This window comes from Neodiprion fabricii, chromosome 7, assembly GCF_021155785.1.
Source record: "Neodiprion fabricii isolate iyNeoFabr1 chromosome 7, iyNeoFabr1.1, whole genome shotgun sequence".
In the NCBI taxonomy this organism is placed as follows: domain Eukaryota; kingdom Metazoa; phylum Arthropoda; class Insecta; order Hymenoptera; family Diprionidae; genus Neodiprion; species Neodiprion fabricii.
The window spans coordinates 5,244,789-5,264,599 of NC_060245.1; the positions used below are offsets into that span (position 1 = coordinate 5,244,789).

At 36.5% G+C, this 19,811-nt stretch overlaps 2 protein-coding genes across 4 annotated transcripts; both read left to right on the forward strand.

The window, feature by feature from the left end:
* Positions 1-421: 421 nt before the first annotated feature.
* On the forward strand, positions 422-7,176 carry LOC124186382 (DDB1- and CUL4-associated factor 5). 2 transcript variants are annotated; one of them, XM_046578030.1, is made up of 8 exons: positions 422-891; positions 968-1,206; positions 3,028-3,208; positions 3,433-3,702; positions 3,927-4,153; positions 4,366-4,580; positions 4,883-5,153; positions 5,748-7,176. In XM_046578030.1, exons 2-8 carry the CDS (start codon positions 1,011-1,013, stop codon positions 6,719-6,721), a joined length of 2,334 nt encoding a protein of 777 aa, XP_046433986.1. In that variant the 5' UTR covers positions 422-891; positions 968-1,010; the 3' UTR covers positions 6,722-7,176. The 2 variants fall into 2 exon arrangements, with proteins under 2 accessions (XP_046433986.1, XP_046433987.1); XM_046578031.1 differs by having other exon boundaries at positions 422-1,206.
* A 1,592-nt stretch (positions 7,177-8,768) lies between these two features.
* LOC124186050 (integrin alpha-9-like) lies at positions 8,769-19,723 on the forward strand. Of its 2 annotated transcripts, XM_046577398.1 has the most exons (11): positions 8,769-9,189; positions 11,041-11,404; positions 11,737-12,047; positions 12,814-13,291; positions 13,908-14,062; positions 14,300-14,773; positions 15,080-15,243; positions 16,097-16,614; positions 17,199-17,485; positions 18,311-18,377; positions 19,309-19,723. In XM_046577398.1, exons 1-11 carry the CDS (start codon positions 8,800-8,802, stop codon positions 19,338-19,340), a joined length of 3,240 nt encoding a protein of 1,079 aa, XP_046433354.1. In that variant the 5' UTR covers positions 8,769-8,799; the 3' UTR covers positions 19,341-19,723. The 2 variants fall into 2 exon arrangements, with proteins under 2 accessions (XP_046433354.1, XP_046433355.1); XM_046577399.1 differs by lacking the exons at positions 18,311-18,377; positions 19,309-19,723 and having other exon boundaries at positions 17,248-17,395.
* The last annotated feature ends 88 nt before the right edge of the window (positions 19,724-19,811 follow it).

Genomic DNA, 19,811 nt, shown 5'->3' on the forward strand with positions numbered 1-19,811 from the left:
CGTCAAATGCCTTCTATTTTGAATATTATCAGAAGCTATGCGTTGCAATGCAAGAAAAGGGCATAACGAACTTATTCTACGTGCAATTTTGAACGGCAACACGCTAAAGAATTTTGATTTTATACAAAAATAAAGATATGGCATCAAAAATATGAAAGCGTGATCGCGATTTCTTATTCTTCACGTCAGTTTTTTTATCGTTTCCCGAAACATAAATAGGTATATTGGTGTATTTCAGAATCGCATGTAGAATACCACTGTCGTGTTTTTATTTTTTTTTTTTTTTATTTTTGAATTGCGACGCGGAGTCTTTGATAAAAGCCAAAATAAGAGACATATGACGCAGTCGGTAAGAACTGACTGTAGCAACCCCTTAACACGTTCGAAAACCGCTGAGAGGCGGCACTGTGTCGTGCGCGTCTGTAACGGTAAACGGGATTAATATCTGTTTACATACACAAGGTTGACACGGTTTAAGAAATAAAAGCAGCTGAGAATCAAGGATTAGGAACGGAGCGTCATTGTAGCAACAAGAAGTGAGAAGAGACCGGGGGAGCAAATTTAACGCGAGTCTGGCGACTCGTGTCGTGAATTAGTTGAGAGTTAAAGGAAAACGCAGTTCGTCGAAGGGAGGTATAAACAAGGGTAAGGAAGTTACGTATATGAGCAAATTGTTCAATGGAACAATGAAAGATCGGCAGAGGGACAGATTCCTAGTTGAAAACGAGCGGAAAATGTTCCGGACATGTCACGCAGCGATATGACTAGAAATCGAAACAGTTGAGAGGCGACGAACAGCTGATTCACAGAGATTGCGGTGGTTCGTGATTGTACTAATCGTAAGTGCAGGACTAGAGACAACTACACGCCTGTCAGCGAAACAGCAATAAAGTAAGCAGCTATAACAAGGCGGAGGAGGTATATACCTATGTAGTTTTCTTTTTTCTCCTTCTTAATTTTGTAACAGAAGTGTTATATGGAAAATCCGAGACACCCAGCCAGATATAAACATGGTTTCGCCGTCGGTTTGCAACCCTTTGCCCTACGTCGTGAACAGGCAGATACACGATCACTTCAATTTTACCAAACGTCTCGTCAACGCCAGGCTTGGCTGCTCCGAGAATTTGTTTAGAAAAGATCTACAGTCGCATTATGGTTGCGTTAATGCGATCGAGTTTTCCAAAGAAGGGGAGTTACTTGTCTCCGGTAAGCTTGCTACTATCTGTATGCGTGTATGTATGTACGTTATCAAATTTTATTTATTTCAACCCTCACAAACCTTTGCCCATATCATTATAATATCATGCAACTTGTACGAGTATTTATTTTAACACTATACAAGTGTAATTTGTCTAGCGTGCATTTCAAAATTTTTTTCTCTGTTTTGCACGTTTCTTTTTCAACCCCAGACATCAGGCAAAAATATATAACACGTAGAAGTTTCTTTTCTTTTTTTTCTCTCTCTATCTATCTCCTTGAAATAATAATTGTACGAAATTATCAAATACAAGTTTCCTGAAACCCAACTTTCTTTTTCGCCGCGTCGTCTTATCGTCGAGAATTTTTCCCCTGCCCTCAATTCGTAATAATTCTGCAACATTTCTCTGTTCCAATATTTTTACAATACATGGGAGGGTAAATATGTAACTTGCAGAGAATTTCAAAGTTTTCATATTTTTCCTGTTGGAAGTTGATTGCAATGCGCAAAATATAGATTTCTTCGAATCCAGGTCAATATTATCATTTCTTGGTCATATAGTCATTCATCTTTTATCTTTCCATCTTATTTCAAGTTCAATTCTGAAGCAGAACAGCAGCTTAACGATATCCTAAATCTTCCTTTCGCCTTTGCAAACTTCGGCCTCTTTTCAATTATCACGTACAGTCGAGTGATCCAGTGCAAACATTAGATTTTTATTTGACTCTGCTGTAATTGTGTACTTGCAATGTAACACAACCATGCATATAACGAAATAAGGATTCGTGCAGGAACTTGGCATGCAAGAATTTAAGAAAATTTCGTACATGGAAAAAGAACTCACATTATCTAAATCAATTAGTTATTTTGATTTCAAACCATGCCGACAAAAGATTTTCGTCGTTTAGCCGATGAATTTCATGATAATAAATGATTCATGACAGATTTTTTTTTCAACATATCTCTGTAAAATTTTTAATGTTTCATTTTTTTTACCTTCGATATAGAACGTACATAATTTCAGATTATCATACCTACATTTATCAGCTGTAATACTTTTGAACAATTACTTTTTCAAACACACTTCGGATTCAGAATGTAGTCAAGATAATGTCATACATTATTTGCGTTAAGTTGATAAGAACTTGCTAGAATTACTGTAAAAATTGTCGTTGTTATTATTGTTGTTGTTATTATTATTATTCTTGTTTTCTTAAAGCTGAATCAAAAATTTAGTATCAGTAATAAAATTCTTACACAATATCATTTTTTTTTTTTTTAATTTAATTATCTAAGCGGTCGCATCCCTGAAGTGACCTATGAAGTTTCCCCGGTGTTTCTCTTGGTAAAAAAGTTACAATTGTAGCTGATGATAGAAAAATTGGCATTTACCATCAATTCAATTTCAATGTCTACATGAGACTAAACTTTGCTGTCCCAACAATTTATGACCATAAAGTCTGTTATTTCAACTATTGTAAATTGAAAAGATGGCGAAAAAGAGATATCCGTAAAAAGCACGTAAGAAATTTTATACTCATATATTTGGCCATTTCAGATAATTTCAAATCAGGTTAGAAATTCTAACAAACTTGTGTGAAATGAAAATTCTTGCGTATTCTGTCACCCTAACAAATATGTATTTTTTTCTCTTTCTTTCAAATCTCAGCAAGCGATGAAACTTCATAGACGACCCAGATTTGTGTCTCACAATATTTTATAGATAATTGTAAAATCTTTACTTGCATCGAATACTGATTATTATTATTGCTATTCTATAGACCGGATACATCTTGTATCACAGATATTTGGCTTGTAATTATACACAGGTGGCGACGACAGAAGGGTTTTATTATGGCAGGTCGAACAAGCGATCCAGGGTGTCGGAAAACCGGCAGTTATGAAAGCTCAGCATGGCAGTAATATATTCTGTCTGGGATACGACAGCACAAAAGCAAAAATATTTTCAGCTGGAAACGACGACCAAGTCATCGTTCATGACTTAAAAACGTGAGAAAATATTATCGCTGTAGCACATTGCACTAAAGAAATATTAGAGGAGATCGTATTTACTGAAATTGAATGCATTTCCCATTTCTGCTTTGTCTTGCACAATTATTCAAGCTTGTGAAAAATTGAACTTACTTCTGTGTAACATTTCTCCTTAAAATCGAGTTCATTTACAAGTCAAGCAAGAATTATTATCGGCCATTTTAATTATTTGTACATTACAGTGGCGATCCGCTGAATTATTTCCTTCATGAGAAGCCAGTGTACGGCTTATCGATCCATCCACACAACGACAATGTCTTCTCGAGCGCATGCGACGACGGGAGGGTGCTCATATACGATATCAGAGATTCTTCTTCTACGGAAACCTTTTGCCTTGCTCAGTACAAGTCGGCTTTTCATTCTGTTATGTTCAATCCGTCAGAGCCAAGGATGCTTGCCACCGCGAATGCCAAGGAAGGTGTTAGTATGTGGGATGTTCGTAAGCCTCTAGTGTGAGTAAAAATTTTATGAATCAAGTCCTGGTTGCGACATTCGGAAAGTAGCATCTAATATCAAATCTTGAATCTTTTCATGTTTTGTCTTTGAAAGGAGTATGTTTCGGAAACGATTGCATAAAAGCTGAGAGCACTTCAATTTTCTATGAGATGAATGAAAGTCTAGATTCGTTTCGAAGTCGCCGAATCCCTCTTTTTTTCATTGCACGAATTCATTTCAGGGCTGTATTGCGATATGGCGCAGAAGGGACGTCGCAAAGCTGTATGAATGTCAGGTATAACGCGGCTGGTACAAAGTTGTTGGCCTTGAGAAGACGACTTCCTCCGGTATTGTACGCCGTCGAATCTCCGGCAAATCTTTGCCAATTTGATCATCCTGGTTATTACAACAGCTGTACAATGAAGTCTTGCTGTTTTGCCGGTGACGACGACCAGTACGTCCTCTCAGGTACAAACGCTCACACCGATCGATTCATGCTTCGCAACCACTTCTAAGATCTGAATTTTTCTTGTTTAAATTGGCAAACACAAAATTCGTACGACAAAAACGTTATTTTAAAAATATTGTCAAGTATCTGTATCAATCATATCTAAATTATTTTCTCAAGTTGATCACTTTTCATTTATCAAATTTTGTTATTCCTTATATTAATGTTACAGGATCAGACGACTTTAACCTGTATATGTGGAAAATTCCAATGGATAATGAGAAATGGGTAGACTCTGCGCATATGGTTCTGCGTGGGCACAGATCCATTGTAAATCAAGTTCGTTTTAATCAGTCCAGCTGTATCCTTGCCTCCTCGGGTGTTGAAAAGATTATAAAAATTTGGAGCCCATTTCCGCTTGGCAATGGTTGTCTCGGTGGTTTGAAGGTAATTCATTATTCTATTAACAATGAATTTTTCTCTTTATTCATATCGAACATCAACCAAAGAATATTCTATACTGTAAAAATCATTATCTTTCAAACTTCCTATGCAGACCATAGTTTTCCTGTCTAACAGGCTTATCTTGATTGACTAATTAAACAACGGCGCCAAACGTATGTCAAAAGTCTCTTTTTCTGCGGTGCAAAATATTCGTGCGATTTTTTCCTCCAAACGCTTATTTCGCTAACTTTTGCCATTTATTTCATCCATTTTAACTAACTGGAAAAATATTACACCGTCTGAAGAGGGATGCTGGAAAGCAGGAGAGACAACGTAAAGTGTTCACACACAATGAGTATGTTAGCCTGGTACTCCGTAGTGGTCAATTCATGACCCACGACTACAGTCATCAGTCAACTCGCGAAGATCCTCGTATGATGGCCTTCTTTGATTCTCTTGTTCAAAGAGAAATAGAGGGTTGGAACTCGGAGGACGCACTACCTGCTCCCCAGACTCCAAGTGACTCGGAACATCATCCGACGATAGGACGCACATACAATGGCAGTGACTCTGACGGTAAATTTTGAAAACCGATTACTATTGGAACTCGAGGGGGTCTTATCATATATATGTATAGAAGGTCAAAAAAGTGAAAAAATTCCGAGAATTCATATCTCGACAACCAATTATTCAATTTGATTAGGTTTTATTTTATTCAAAAGTATCTAGAACGAGCTTCAGTTGATTATATTTTCATTAGATTGAATTAGTAGTAAGCATTGTTATTCACAATAACATCAACCAATTTGCTCGATGGGATGTTTTGCAATGCCCGCGATATCTCAAAAACGGCTCAACCGGTTTACTCGAAATTTGAAATTAGCATTTTTGGATAATTTATCCGCTTTGTCACGAATCGGTGTTTGTATTTTGTTAACAAAATTGCCACCGTTTGAAGATGAAGTTCGATTTTTCTTTCAAGATTTACAGCTTTTTTTAAATTCAATTCAGTAAAAAATATGATAAATGAAAGATAAATGGGCTTATAGCACAAACTAAAAAAGGAGAATAACTTCTAGTATATAATTGTCTCTTAGACACTGTTATATTAAGATTACCGATACCTTAAACAATGGTAAAATTTTTGTGCGAATCAAAATTTTTTCACAGACTCGACTGCCTCAGACCGTCAGCTGTTGTTGAGTATATTAGGCTCTGCGATTGGTAGTCGCGGTTTAACAGGTGGTGTGGTACCAGAAAGACCTTCGGAATCACCAAATCGCATTACACAGTTGATAGCAAACAGAAGAGAGAAACTCATGAGGTTAGCAGCCCTGGAAGGCGGTGCGACTGTAAATGCCTCGACGAACACCGTAAATCATATAGACACAGTTACGGACAGTGATAAAGATGATAATAAAACAAAGTGTAAGTCTAAGAGCAAATCGAAAGGTGCTAAAGTAAAACATGGAAGAATATCAAGAATCAAATTTCGGGTCAAGAGAAAATTAGCAATAAAGAAAGAGGATAGCGACACGCACAGCGATGCTCAGCCATTGGACGCAGAGCAGCCCAGTACAAGCTCCGGTGTTGTTTCACGCAGATCAAGATACGCAGCGAGATCCATCGGCAATGACAAAGATTCGACTACCACCAGCGAAGATGAACGACCCGCGGAGAAGTGTAGAAAACAAAAAACTGACTCGGATTGTTCGACCAAACTTCACAGACTGAAAAAGTGGCGACGCAAAAACGTGAAACATGAAATATCGGCGGAAAACGGCGGTACGCAGTTAAGAACAGACAATGATACGCAGAAAGATGTAGTTTCTAAGGCTCAAAAAGATATTGTAAATAACTCGAGCGTGCGTAGAACACGAGCGGAACAATCGGTAACGCCGCATAAAAAGAGGTCGAAAATTCCTCCAACTCCGGATAGCGGAATTTCGGGAGTCTCAACGGTCGAAAAATCGCTGGAAGAAGTTCGAAAGGCGTGGCTAGGAGGTGACAGTTCTGATCACGAACAAAAAAAGAGAAATTTGGAATGTTTTAGAAAAAAAGTTGACATTGCACGACAAAGCTATCGACATCGCTGTAATCCGTACACAGAATTTCCTGGTAACAGTAGTGATTCGTCTGATTAAATGGATCTTTGTCACCCGTTTCCTCTTGTAAATATTGAATCTGTGATTCCCTAAAATATATATTTTTATAATATTAAGTTTGATGGCTCCGAATTTTTGAGCAGAATGATTGTTTGTTTGTTTGTTTTTTTTTTTTTTTTTCTTCTTTCTTATTTCTTTTTCTAAACCCATTTGCAATGTTATGAGTCTTTTTATTAATAACTGTGTCATCGCATCCATTTGATATGTGTATATTATTATAAACGTGATTCGTGCATACTAATTATTCGGTTTGGTAGTGAAAAATACGTCTAAATTCTTTAAATACGTATCAAGCCTATTACCGATAGCTGTGAACGGAGTCGAGGCATTCTTTTAGCACAATACAAATATGTACGTACAACCGTTACTCTTTGTATGAACTCAATTCTGATACTTGTAACTTTGGAATGAGAATAAATTGTGATTTAACAGGGCTGAATTTTCACACTCATCGTGCTTTCAATTACTAATTTTAAAAACCTGAATTCTCACGTTATTTCGTTGAACTGTACAAAACAAGGATTAACGAAAAGAAAAGGTTTCTACATAAATTTTCATTCAAAAATATGTTGAACGTTTTCGCTGAGTGAAGGAAAGAAATATTACCGACAAAATGGTATAAACAATTTGAGCGATACATCAAGAAGCAGCTCAAAATTGCATTTGCGATCCTAGAAAACTTTTCTGGATACCATAAAGCGATGCAACTGTTTTTGAATGGAATACTACACCTGTCTTACTTTTTTTTAGTAATTGAAACATTACGAGCGATATGTTTTTCGGCTCGTGAAGCCGTCCCAGATTTACCGCGTCTTTTGGAAGCCGAGAAATGGTAGGGAATTACGTGGATAATCAAAAAGTTGAGAAATATGATAATTATTCTGAAAAAAATTAATATTTTTCAATATTTTGTTGAAGTTCACGTGAAGATTCCCGTTCGGAGTTTATATCGGCTGAAGTTTTGTAAATTCAGTAATACTTGAGTGTGTGTGGTGATGAAGTGCATTGCATAATTTAATATCCAACCTTTTCAGATATCTCTTTACGCTGAGGCTGTTTTATTTAAGGAGAACACCTGTTTATTCATATGGTGATAGAAATGTTATACAGGATTGATAATTTATTTTCTTGCAGGTAACCTTTTATACTCTGTGAAACGTCGAAAACTGCAGTAAACATAACATAATATTCGAAAATTTTTGAATTGTTGAGTGTAGAAATAATGAAAGTATCGCAAAATCCGTACTCTTATTTCATGGAAACGTCAAAAAAAATGTCCTGATTTTAAACTCTGTTTTTACGATTTTTGAAGCGTTTTTGTCGAATATCTCTACAGATATATGTTTCTCGACGAAACATCCCTCCACCAAAGTTGTAGATCTCGTCAAGATGCTTCTTTTTGTTCACACAAATTTTTCACGTTTATCTTAATTATAACTATATATAACTAAACGTAATTCTTTGAAACCGAGGTATAATATTTTATTTACTATTTGCTACCCGGAAAACGTGAATTGTACGACTTGAAAACCTGGAAAAGTCTGGAAATTTTATAACGAAAAGTAGTGGTAACCCACCGTTTTAAAATTGTTTGTAAAATGTGTTCCATTGCTTTGCCATTTCTGCAGAGTTAATTGGAAAAATGAAAATCTTTTCAGTTAAAGGACTGCAGGGCCTTTCTTTCAGGCCTTTCGATTTGTCTTGGATAAATTTTTTTCCGTTCTTAAAATTTTAATAATGTTCAACAACAGCGAACGTCATACGAATACGAAGTTATAGGAGACCAAAATACGTAAGAATCATCTTACAAATTTTTGCGCACGTTTCCGAATCTTCAGCAGTCGTTTTAAAAAAAAGTAATTTACGGAAATTTAAAGTTTGATAAATGTACAATATATGGCAATGGTTGTACATATTGCACAGTGTGGAATCATCCAGTACGCATTTCCATATTTGTAAATGAACCGCAATACCAGGATGTGACCTCTTCCTGTGGTTTTTTTTTTTACCTTCGGTGAAGGAATTCTCAGTCAGTGTTCGACCTGCGTCAATACACGATGAATACCTTGGGGAACTTTTACTGTTTCGGTTGTATTTTGGTAAACGTTCTAGCGCGCATTGCGGCCCATCAATTTGACGTGGATAACGCAATATTGTACGAGGACCCAACTCCTGTTACTGAAAATTCCCGGGAGAACTATTTCGGGTATTCAGTAGCTCTTTGGAACGAAGATTCCAAAGCGTGGATTTTTATCGGAGCACCCAAAGCCAATTCATCGCTCTACGAAGGAACCACCGAGACAGGAACTGTATTCAGATGTCCGATTGGTCAAAAATGCACGGAATGGCCTATAGACAAGCATCTAGTAAAAACCGAGCAGCGTCAAAACGGATCTTGGCTGAGTGGCACAATGATCGTACAAAATTCGAACCCTCCAAAGCTTTGGGTATGTTGGTCTTTGATTGCCATCCACAGTTTTATTATCTTTTTTATTCAATTCTTACCGGATTCTGTATTAATTACCGACTCAATTTTTTGACAAACAGCAAATGACTGAACCCTTGCAAATCTGTTGTCTGAAACTTTTTTACTGTTTCATTATTCGAGTGAGCAAAATCCATGTGAGGTAATTTAAAAAAATAAAAAAAAAAAACATGTCTGCAGTTCACACCTGGTAGAAGCGAAACATTCAAAAACTAAACTGCGAAATAATGAGGAGAATACAGTATCAGGAGTGCAAAAATTATTCGTTTCATCGATAGTAACTTCATATCGTTTTATCGAGTTTCAAATCACTCCCCTGCTGAAGAAGTTTTCACCAATGGCGCTAAAGAAGTTTTATTTTCAAAAGGAAAAGAAAAACCACAAACGAATATTGAAATAAATATTTTCAACACAAAGGCCGGAATTGTCCTTATCAGCCGTATAGACATACATGTAAGGAAAAATTAACAAAATGTATCGCCATTTATTACCATTTATCGATGGTCAAAAACAGTGTTGAATTGTAAAATTCCATGTATATTACGCATATTTATACCGTAGTGAAAGATTTCCTCTAAATTTCTGCGTAAGCTTGTACATCGATATCTTTGTCGACATTCTAGTATCGCGATGAAAAAATATCGTTATGACATTTTTTCTAACTAATTAACAAGTGGTAACATTTTATTTTCTATCTCGAATTATATAGAATTATATAGAATTTGGACTCGATTCGACTTATGAACCATCTGCACGCAATATTTGAGCATGATCGGATAGAAATAAAATAAAACCTAGAGTAAGGAGAAAATATAGAATTAGAATGGATGACAAAAATTAACGATCAGGAAATTTTAATCCTGTTTACTATTGCGAATTCGTTACTTTTATATCGGATTAACAAATACTCGAACGTAATAGAATTGGAACGCATTTGCTTCAAGTTCAGCGCTACCAAGTGTTATCAGATTTTGTTCGGTCTACCGCAAAGCCGTGCACCGCTCAATTCTACATAGTTTATACGAGCTAGCAGTATAGCAGGAATAATTGCCCAATTCAGATCTTGGTTTTGTTCTGACTAATGTTTAAGTTGTATAGATTACCGCCAGGCGTGGAAAAGATTCTGGTCTATGCCTTAGGAGAAAAATGGTATTGTAGATACGACATAGAGGTTGAGTGAGGTGCTAAAAAGGGTGCCGTTGTTACTTACTATCTTTGGCTGCATGAAATCGAGGAAATGATTAAGCAACCTCTATGTTGCTAAGCGTTTTGACTGACCGAGGACAGCATATAACACAAAATGTTTGAAGTTTTCAAACAAGAGGGAAATAATTGTGTTTCAATTGCTTTTGTTTAATGCTTCTTCATCTTGTGGAATTCCTTAGGAGGGTGCTTTACAGTCAGTCTTTACCGACCGAGTGAAATTAACTATAAGCAAAATTTTTACGTGCAAAGCGGTGCACATTATAACAATTAGTATTCAAGAAAATTTTTCTCTCACACAAGAATAATGAAAGAAATGACATTCTTGAATTTCAATTTGTGTAGGTATTGTTAGTTCACGAAAAAAAAATATTTTCGATTGTTGAAGTGAAAACTTCTTTAGCGCCGTTGGTGAAAATTTTTTGAAACTCTATGTAGCGAAATGAAACGACTATCGATGTAATGGAGACATCGATGCAACGGATATGCAAAACTTAACTTAATTTGCGCGGTAGTGATTTGAAACTCGATGAAACGAAATGAAACAACTATCAATGACACGAATAATTATTCCTTTTTCATTCCGTAATTATTGACAATTTGCGTTCAGGTATGTGCCCCACAGTGGATGGATGATTCAGATCCAGACGAAACGACAGTGCCTATGCACGGCAAGTGTTATAAGGCATCTGTCGAAGATGTAAATAAGAATGAACCACAAGGGAAGAATATCAAACTATTAGATCCCCCCAGGGATTATTATAATACCGGAAGTCAGAAACAGTTTCTTCACTTGCTGGGACAATGTGGTTTCTCCTTACATGTCACTCAAAATGAGTTGCGGCATAAACTTGTCTCGGGTTGTCCGGGGGTACGGGCTGCGCATGGAACATCGATAATTGAGGACTACTCCGAATCCAGCTTCATTGTTCCAAACGCTGCCGACGACCTCGGGAGATATTCCGATCAATTTGGTTCGTTATTTGACTAAATATCGAATCACGATGCATCGGTGATACAATATAGTACACCATTTCTGCATCAAATTGATATTCGTTTTACTTGAAGTAACTCACTCTTGTAATACACATTTTTTTCATGTGTGAAAGAAAAAAAAATCGATCAAGTTATTGTTGGCATATGAAAAAATGTTTTTCCTCAACATCAGCAATACTTTATGTGAAAAATAATTACCGCATGCAAATACATCTATAGTTAAAGACTTTCTCATCGCTATACTATATATACTTTACATTTCCGCATTGATTGAAAATTTTACATCACATACAATTTATCAAATGTTTAGGATATGCGGTAACATCGGGTATATATTTTGATGATGACGAGCATATTGACGTACGTGGCGGACCAAGAGGCAATAAATTGCTTGGCGAGGTCCGTCTATTCCAATTTCCCTCGGAGACTGACGAAAGTAAGACAGTAGAGAGTCTTTTGGATCTAAATGGGGAGCAAATTGGCGAATATTTTGGTGCCACGTTGGCTTCTTGCGATATTGATGGTGACAACAAACAGGATATATTGGTGGGCGCTCCACACTGGTCGAAAAATATAGAGGAACTCGGACGAATCTACATATACAGACAAGGTTACGGAACGGTAAGCGTTAAGTAAGACAGTAGTACCTTAAAGCATATACGACTGGAGGTAGCTAACCATACCGTTAACCTCACAAAAACTGCAGCCGAAGTGATGAGAGAGGAGATATACCGGGAAAATCTCTTGAAAATTGAAAATCAACCGCGCATGCGCTAAATAATTCGAATTCATTGGTCGGCGAAATTTTCCCGCGGCGATATTTTTGTCTGCGATGCAGGCAGGCCAACGTACGAAAAATGTGTACGTTTGAATTTTCAAAGAGCATAAGCATTGAATTCCGACCGTTCTTTGAAGAATCAACTTTCCGACCCAATAACAAATGCTTCCCAAACCTTTCCGAGTCGCTACCTCAATTATTTGTTGTTCTAATCTCGAAAATTCGTATCAACTACATCGCCGCCAGAAACAGTTTGACAGCTGAAAACTCGGGATGGCCAGCCTGCAACGAACAGCCGATGAAAGTCGCGCATGCGCGGTTGATTTTCAAGTTTCAAGAGATTGTCCCGGTAAACTCGGGATACTCCGTCTCTCTCACTCTGCATTTGATTGGCTGGAAGGAAACGTATTGACCAATTAAATGTAGAGCGAGAGAGACAGCTTTTAACGGGCATATACCTCTCTCTTTCTCTCTCTCTCATTCTTCTGCCTTACTTTCTGTACATGAAAAGCTAACTCCGGTAGTATATGCTGTAAGAGTAATACCTAACCGCAAACATATAATTATACGAACAAAAAGAGAATATGGATAAATTGGTTAAATTTTCAGTGCTATAAAAATGTCAAGCGTTGCGGATTCAAAAAATTGGAGCACATCGCTGGGAAAATTTCTGGAGGAAGATTTGGCACCGCTATTACTTGTCTTGGAGACATAAATTATGACGGCTTTGCAGATGTCGCTGTCAGCGCTCCGTACGATGGGAATGGAGCCGTTCATATATATTATGGTAGCAAAAACGGTCTTGACTTGGATAACAGGCGTAGAATCTCCGGTCCTGAGAACACCAAAGGGTTTGGTTTTTCGATCTCGGAAGCAGTTGACATCGACGATAACGGATACGTCGACATTGCGATCGGAGCTTATTTGTCTGGTCACGTGATGTTGGTTCGATCTAACAGCGTTGTAAACCTGACTGTTAAGTTGTCCAGCAATCTGACAAGTAACTCCGGTCTCAGACGAAACGCTGGGTTCCTTTCATTGAAAGTATGTTCCGTCTACGAAGGTGTACATGCACCCCCAAATATTAGTGAGTTTTACACTTTTCATGGCTCCAATTATTTTCAAATGTCAATCTCTCGACGCTTTATAGAGCTTTGAAATCTCGCAAGAAATCGTCAAACTTGATTCTCAATACGTGTAGGGTCGTGCGATTATTTGATTATTCCAACGATTCATTGATAAACAATTAATTGGAAGTTGAGTAATCGATTGATCGATAGAACAACTAATTTTAATCTGAATAATCGATTTATCGGAGAAGCGACTAATTGAAAGGGCTAATTAATCGATTAATCGGTCGAATGAGCAATCGACTAATGAGAATCGATTAATCGCACATCCCTTGCTATGTAAACTTTGCGTAACTTCTTGCTCGCTCACTTCCAGCTTTGACCCGCTTTTGATAGCACCATAAATTCGTGAACACCCTATATAACTTTTCGATTCTCAAAACCACCCTATTTTCAGAAAACCGACGACATAAAGTTATAGAAAGTCTGTTAATTCAGATACATGTAGTTGGGTGCAAAATGAAGATACTTCGTCAATTGTTAATAACTAACTTTTCACTTACATTTACTATTATTATTATTATTGTTGTTATTATTATTATTATAATTATTATTATTAATTTTTGTCCGTAGTCGTGACTACGGAGTTAAAAATCGATGATGAGGGTCAAAGAGCAATATTTTTTGACAAAGAAATCGACGACCTAAGCAAAACAATATACAAATTTAATACTACCCTGAACGCCGCACAGGAATGGTGCCACAATTATACAGTAAAAATAAAAGAAGTGAGTATAAACAATTTCGTCGACTGATTTTTAACTCGACGACACGGTACAGCTTGCCGTTTGGCTTATCAATGCTTCAATTTATGTAATTGCGTTTGTATAATTTCAGTAATAGGGTGAGAATAATCGGGAGAATTTTTTTTAACCGCAGTAACAATTAATTCAATGTTGCATAAATAACTTGTAGGTATAATATTTACAAACTCAATTAAATCTGCATGTATAAATTTATTGAAGCTAGTGGAGCGATTCCCCGATCCGTTGAAATTCTCGGTGAGACAGAATTTGCCAAAACATGGAAGTAAGACTGGGCTGTTGAAGGTGAATGGTATTTCTAAGGATAGTGACAATTTCTGTAAATCTTGCGCTGTATTGAACGAGCTTCGACCACCACCTGAGGATCACTTGGAAGTAGCATTTGCGCTGGAATGCAACGACACGATCGAATGTTTATCAATTTTGTCGATCAATATGACGACCAATTGGAGCGATGGAAAACCTTACGTGATTGGTTCCTCAGAATTTATTGAATTGGACGTAACCGTCAGAAACGACGGCCAAATGGCATTTTACACCAAGGTTAAAATCTCTATGCCAAGTTACATTGAACTTCATAATTCCGCATCATTGATGTACGACGAGGTAGAAACTGTTGGTGAAATTCGCACGGTTACTTTTAACATCTCCAATTTTCTGGATCAGAATGAAACGGTGAGTAATTTAGTATAACTTCCGGTGCGCGTACTTTCAATGCCGGGAAACCGATATCTAGAATTTGAAAAAGGAAAAAATCATTTTTCGTACCATCTCGTGGAAATTCTCCGTGTGAAATTACGAAAATTTACGAGTAAGAATGAAAATATTATTCTCTAATCGCCGTTAGATGTCGCATTTCTCTCACGAGGGAAACTTATCCGAACACTGCTTGATTTTCTACCTGCAAATAATGGCTCTGCATTTGAATGCTCTCATTTCATTTATCTCATTATGTCAACTCTGGATGTATAAAATTTCCAGGAATCTATGAAAGTATACTTGAACGCATCTACGCTGCGAACCGATTTCGAGATGATAACCCTGAACGCAACAGCGGTAACGTCCAGCAACGATACAGGGTCGGGAAACTACATCGCTGATCTGTCGATTAGATATGTAGTGCAAGCAGCCATCGGAATAGCAGGGTAAGCGATTGCTTCCTATGGGTATAGAGGGCATTCCACCTCAATTCGACTAGGGTCTGTTGTTTCATCTCTAAAAACCATTCGAGATTTTTTCAGATTCTGGCAACACCCCTGATTTCTCCGGAGCTCTTCAAACGATGATGTTTTTACAGTTATTGCGACATTTTTGAAAATTATTATAAAAATTACGTCAATTCTGTAACCAAAATCAAAAATATTCCAATCAAAATTAAAATGGCCAGGCAATAGAGTGATTGTTCATTAATTTTTCAATCAGTTATTAATTTTTATTTTTTTTAGAATTTTCAACGTTCAAGATATCTTTCCTGACACAACAACTATGACGAAGTCTCAATCAATGTTCAAAAATGACATATAGAAATAAGCGAAGAAAAATGATTTCAAATTTAGAATTTTTTTTTCGAATTTCAATAGAAACTTCAAGATAACCGTTATATTAGGAAAGATATATGGAACCCTAAAAATGCAATAAAAAAAAAATAAAAATATTAATTGGTTAAAAGATAGATAAAAAATTACAGGCAAAACAGCCTGCCTACTTTGATTTTGGTTGGCTACAGAAATGATGTAATCATTTTCATCATTTTCAAATACATCGCAATCACTGTCAAAATATCATCATTTGAAAAGGTCTGGGGGCGTCAGGATGGGTTGAGAATATTTGAAAAAATTAGAAATGCTTTTTAGAGTTGGAGCAACAATATAAAAAATCGCGGACCAAATCCAAGAGGATGAGGGTAAGACCCGAGTTGAATTGACGCAGAATGTCCTGTATCCAAATTTCTGAATCATCGCTGACAAGGCTGTTTCTTATACTTTTGCAATTCGATAGGGCGTCAGAAGAGGCTTTGTATCCTTACACGTTGAGCGGACCTGCGGAAGAGTTGCCGAATATATGGTTCCGACACACCTTCGGATTGAGGAACGACGAGATTACTCCGATAAGTCTAGCGCTGCTCAGCGTTTCTATTCCAACGCATTGGATCGCGAGTGGCGACAAAGAGGTCGAAATTGTCAGACTGAATGAAATGATGGGCGGAATTTCAAAGCCGGGGGAGGATATCGACAGCAAAATCCTACGACAAGATACGAATGAGCCCTTGAGCAGCGATGCGACCACGATGAGCAACTGGCTTCCCAATGATAATTCTTCGAAAACAAAAAACCATTTCATAAATTTTAACGGAAAAGTACTCGCGGCTTCTGCAGAGAATAGAACCCTCTACATGAATTGTACCAATCCGGCGTTCAAGTGCACAACCGTCAGTTTCAAGTTTGGACCATTGGAATTGAAACGGACCACAGCCGCACTTGATCTCCTCCTCGAGATGCTCTTCTCTAACATTAAACGTAAGTCAACTCATCCATTTTACTAAGTGATATGTTACTTCGAAAACAGTTGAACTGATTGAATCGAAATTTGGAGATAGTATTTCTAAACAGAATATCCTCTTTGCCACGATTCAATTTTTGCTTATTTTATCTTTTTAATTTTTGTCTTATGAAAACTTCAACCTTTTGAAGTTGAAATTCGGTTTTCCGTACAAAACTGCTGATATTGTTATTCAGTAAACATGAAAAATATCGTGAGCAAAATAAAGTAGGATCGTAGCAAGGAACGTAAACTATTCGAAAATACTGTCTCTAAATTTAAAGACAATTCGTTAAGCCGTTTTTGAAATATCGTCAGCACCGTGAAATATCTTGTTGGTAAGATGGTTGACCTTACTGCCAATAACGATCCTTTCTACAGATTGAATATTACATTTAAAAAAATGTTATCAAAGCGTTATCTACATATTTTCGAGGAAAAGAAACCCTGATGGAATTGAATAATCGGCTGCCGACACAAAAATTCCACAAAGGTCATCCACTTTTCCAACAGTTTATTCCTATGCTACGAAGCCTCAGGAAATACTCGTTTTCGTTTTCAGCTGACATAATCGGAAAGAAGGATATTATATTGTTTGTTACAAATGCCAGTACGAAAATTCTAACGCCACAGACTCAGTTAATTGCCAATATGAATCCGGTTTCGATGATGGTTGGCACACAGTTCGTTGGATCACCGCAAGATCAACATGTAGCTATGTGGGTTATAGTAACGTCGAGTTCTGTGGGACTACTACTTCTGTTATTAATTGTCCTTGCACTCGTGAAGTTGGGTTTTTTCACGAGAACTAAAAAGGCAAAACTCGAAGCTTTGAAGCAACAGAATGGCGTAAGTATTAAGTATTATTTCCAATTCTGCCTTTAGATGCGTATGTATACATACATAACAGTTAACACGTCCAAATGTTCGCGAACGTCAATTTCCACAAGATTATCTAACTTAAAGGCATGCACTGAGAAATTTCATTTGTTATTATAACTAGAAAAAGTGAGTAAAACAGGTATCGTTAAAAAAACTGTTTGAATATTGTTGGAATTACGAAAAACGAGGTACGCGTAAACATTTTGCGCTATTGTCGATCCTTTTTCGGTAATTGCAACGCAAAATCAGTTTGTGAGGTTTACTCTACTTTTTTAGTTAAATAAGGCTTTAACGTCAATTTATTCTTGCACAAGCATTAAATTTTCGCAACGGTTAAAAAAAAATATAGCAACAGTGATCGTGACGAGAAGGAATAGTAACGGATACTAAACTTTCTGGTAACAGCCAGAAAACTAATTTTCATTTTGTACCTTGAACTATATTTTTCGATCATGGTAAATAATGAAAGTAGTTAAGGAATGAGTGGTTACCGGAAATAAAAATTTCTCTCAGCGTGGAATTGGTTGGTTGCACCAATTCTTACCGAATATTCACGTTCCTACCTTAAACATATGAATAAGGTCATTATCCAGTTGGGGTAGCTTGATAAATTTGCAATACAAATGCTCAGATATCGTTTTCCAAGCTCTAAAGATTTTATTATAAAGAATTAGGTAATTCTGCAGCTTTCGCACCAAAATTCACTTTGGCTGGATGGAATTTTTCATCTTTCTAGAAACACCCACCGCCGTCATCATGAACGATAATTAAAAATTTGACCATTATTTTCAGGCGTGTCCCAAACTTGTTTTAAACACTACATCGTCAACAGAAGCTTTGGACCAGCCGTATTACATAAGTAATTAATTATAATCAACTTTGAGTATCTTATACAATTATGCTAGTTTATAGTCTCATTATTTATTACAATTATAAAACTAATCGACTACTGGTATTCAGCTCAGAATGGTTTTGTGATTTAGCAGAATAGAGAAACTAACAAGTAAAAGTTCTGTTTCATAAAAAAAATTCTTTATCGAATCGATGAGCTAGTCTAAAACTTAAACGATCCGCATCCGGTTAATTTAAACTATTGATTGATCGACCAATCGGTAATACCATCGAATGAAATCTCTGGTTAATCCGTTGATCGTTTATTTATCGTGTCTAGGGATTTAAGTTACTTATTTGTATGAAAAAACAGTATAAAAAAGGTAAAAGATCGTGCAAGGAAAACTTTCTATCATAATTAATAATATGTGTAAGCAGTGAAGTTACTTTCAAGAAGTAGTATAACAATACATACAATAGAAAAAATTGCTATCACCAAATATTAAAAAATGGCCACACCAGAGCCATTATTGCGAGACGCGTTGAATTCCCCGGTACGCGGTGTATTTGGTGCAAATTTGAAGCTGGAAAGAAAAAAAAACCACTCGAACCAAATATTAACAGCTACAAAAATACGTAAGGGATTTTGAAAATATTGATTTTCATATAATTGGCGAGTATTTGAATGAAAATGTTCAAATTTTTAAACAGATAAAGATTACTTGTTTGTTAATAAACAATGTTCAAACTAGCTTATAGAAAATCACCCACGTATTTCACTATCTATCAATACGTAAATTAAGTGTTTTTCTTTTATTTTTTTTTCCACCGATCCAAATTTGCACCAGCGTCGCCATGTTTGAATATTTATGAAGAAAATTCTATTGTATTGTATACTTAAATATATGCCTAATAACTTCCTTGAATATTATCAACTTTTTACCTTTTATTTCATCCAGAAGAGACAAAAAAAAAGAAGGCAATTTCTTAGATTCTTACACCGGTATTATCCCTTAAAGAAAGGTGATTCCCTGGTTTCGTCGCGGATTAGATAATAAAAAGTTGTCCGTCCGAATTCTTGGTGCGTCGGAAGAATATGAAAAGAAATGGTAAAAATTTTTTAATCCAGATTACAAGATATTATTATTATTACTATTATTACCATTATTATTATTCATTGTGAAATTTTTCCACCTCAAAAAAGAAAAAAGTGCCCCCCCCCAGAGCTATTTTTTTTTGGTCAAGTGTGATGCTGCCTGTGTCCTCCTGGCACCTTAGTCAGTACCAGCCAAGAGTCCGAACACATAAACCTTCGAGCGCTAAGCCATCATTTGTACCGAAAACTATATCGAATAAAACCTGGTTGAAGTATAATTATGGTTCCTGTGTGCACCAGTTAGTAACAATAATAACATCCTTCCTCCCCTAACGGAGACTAGAGTCCGGATAAGCCGTGCAACTC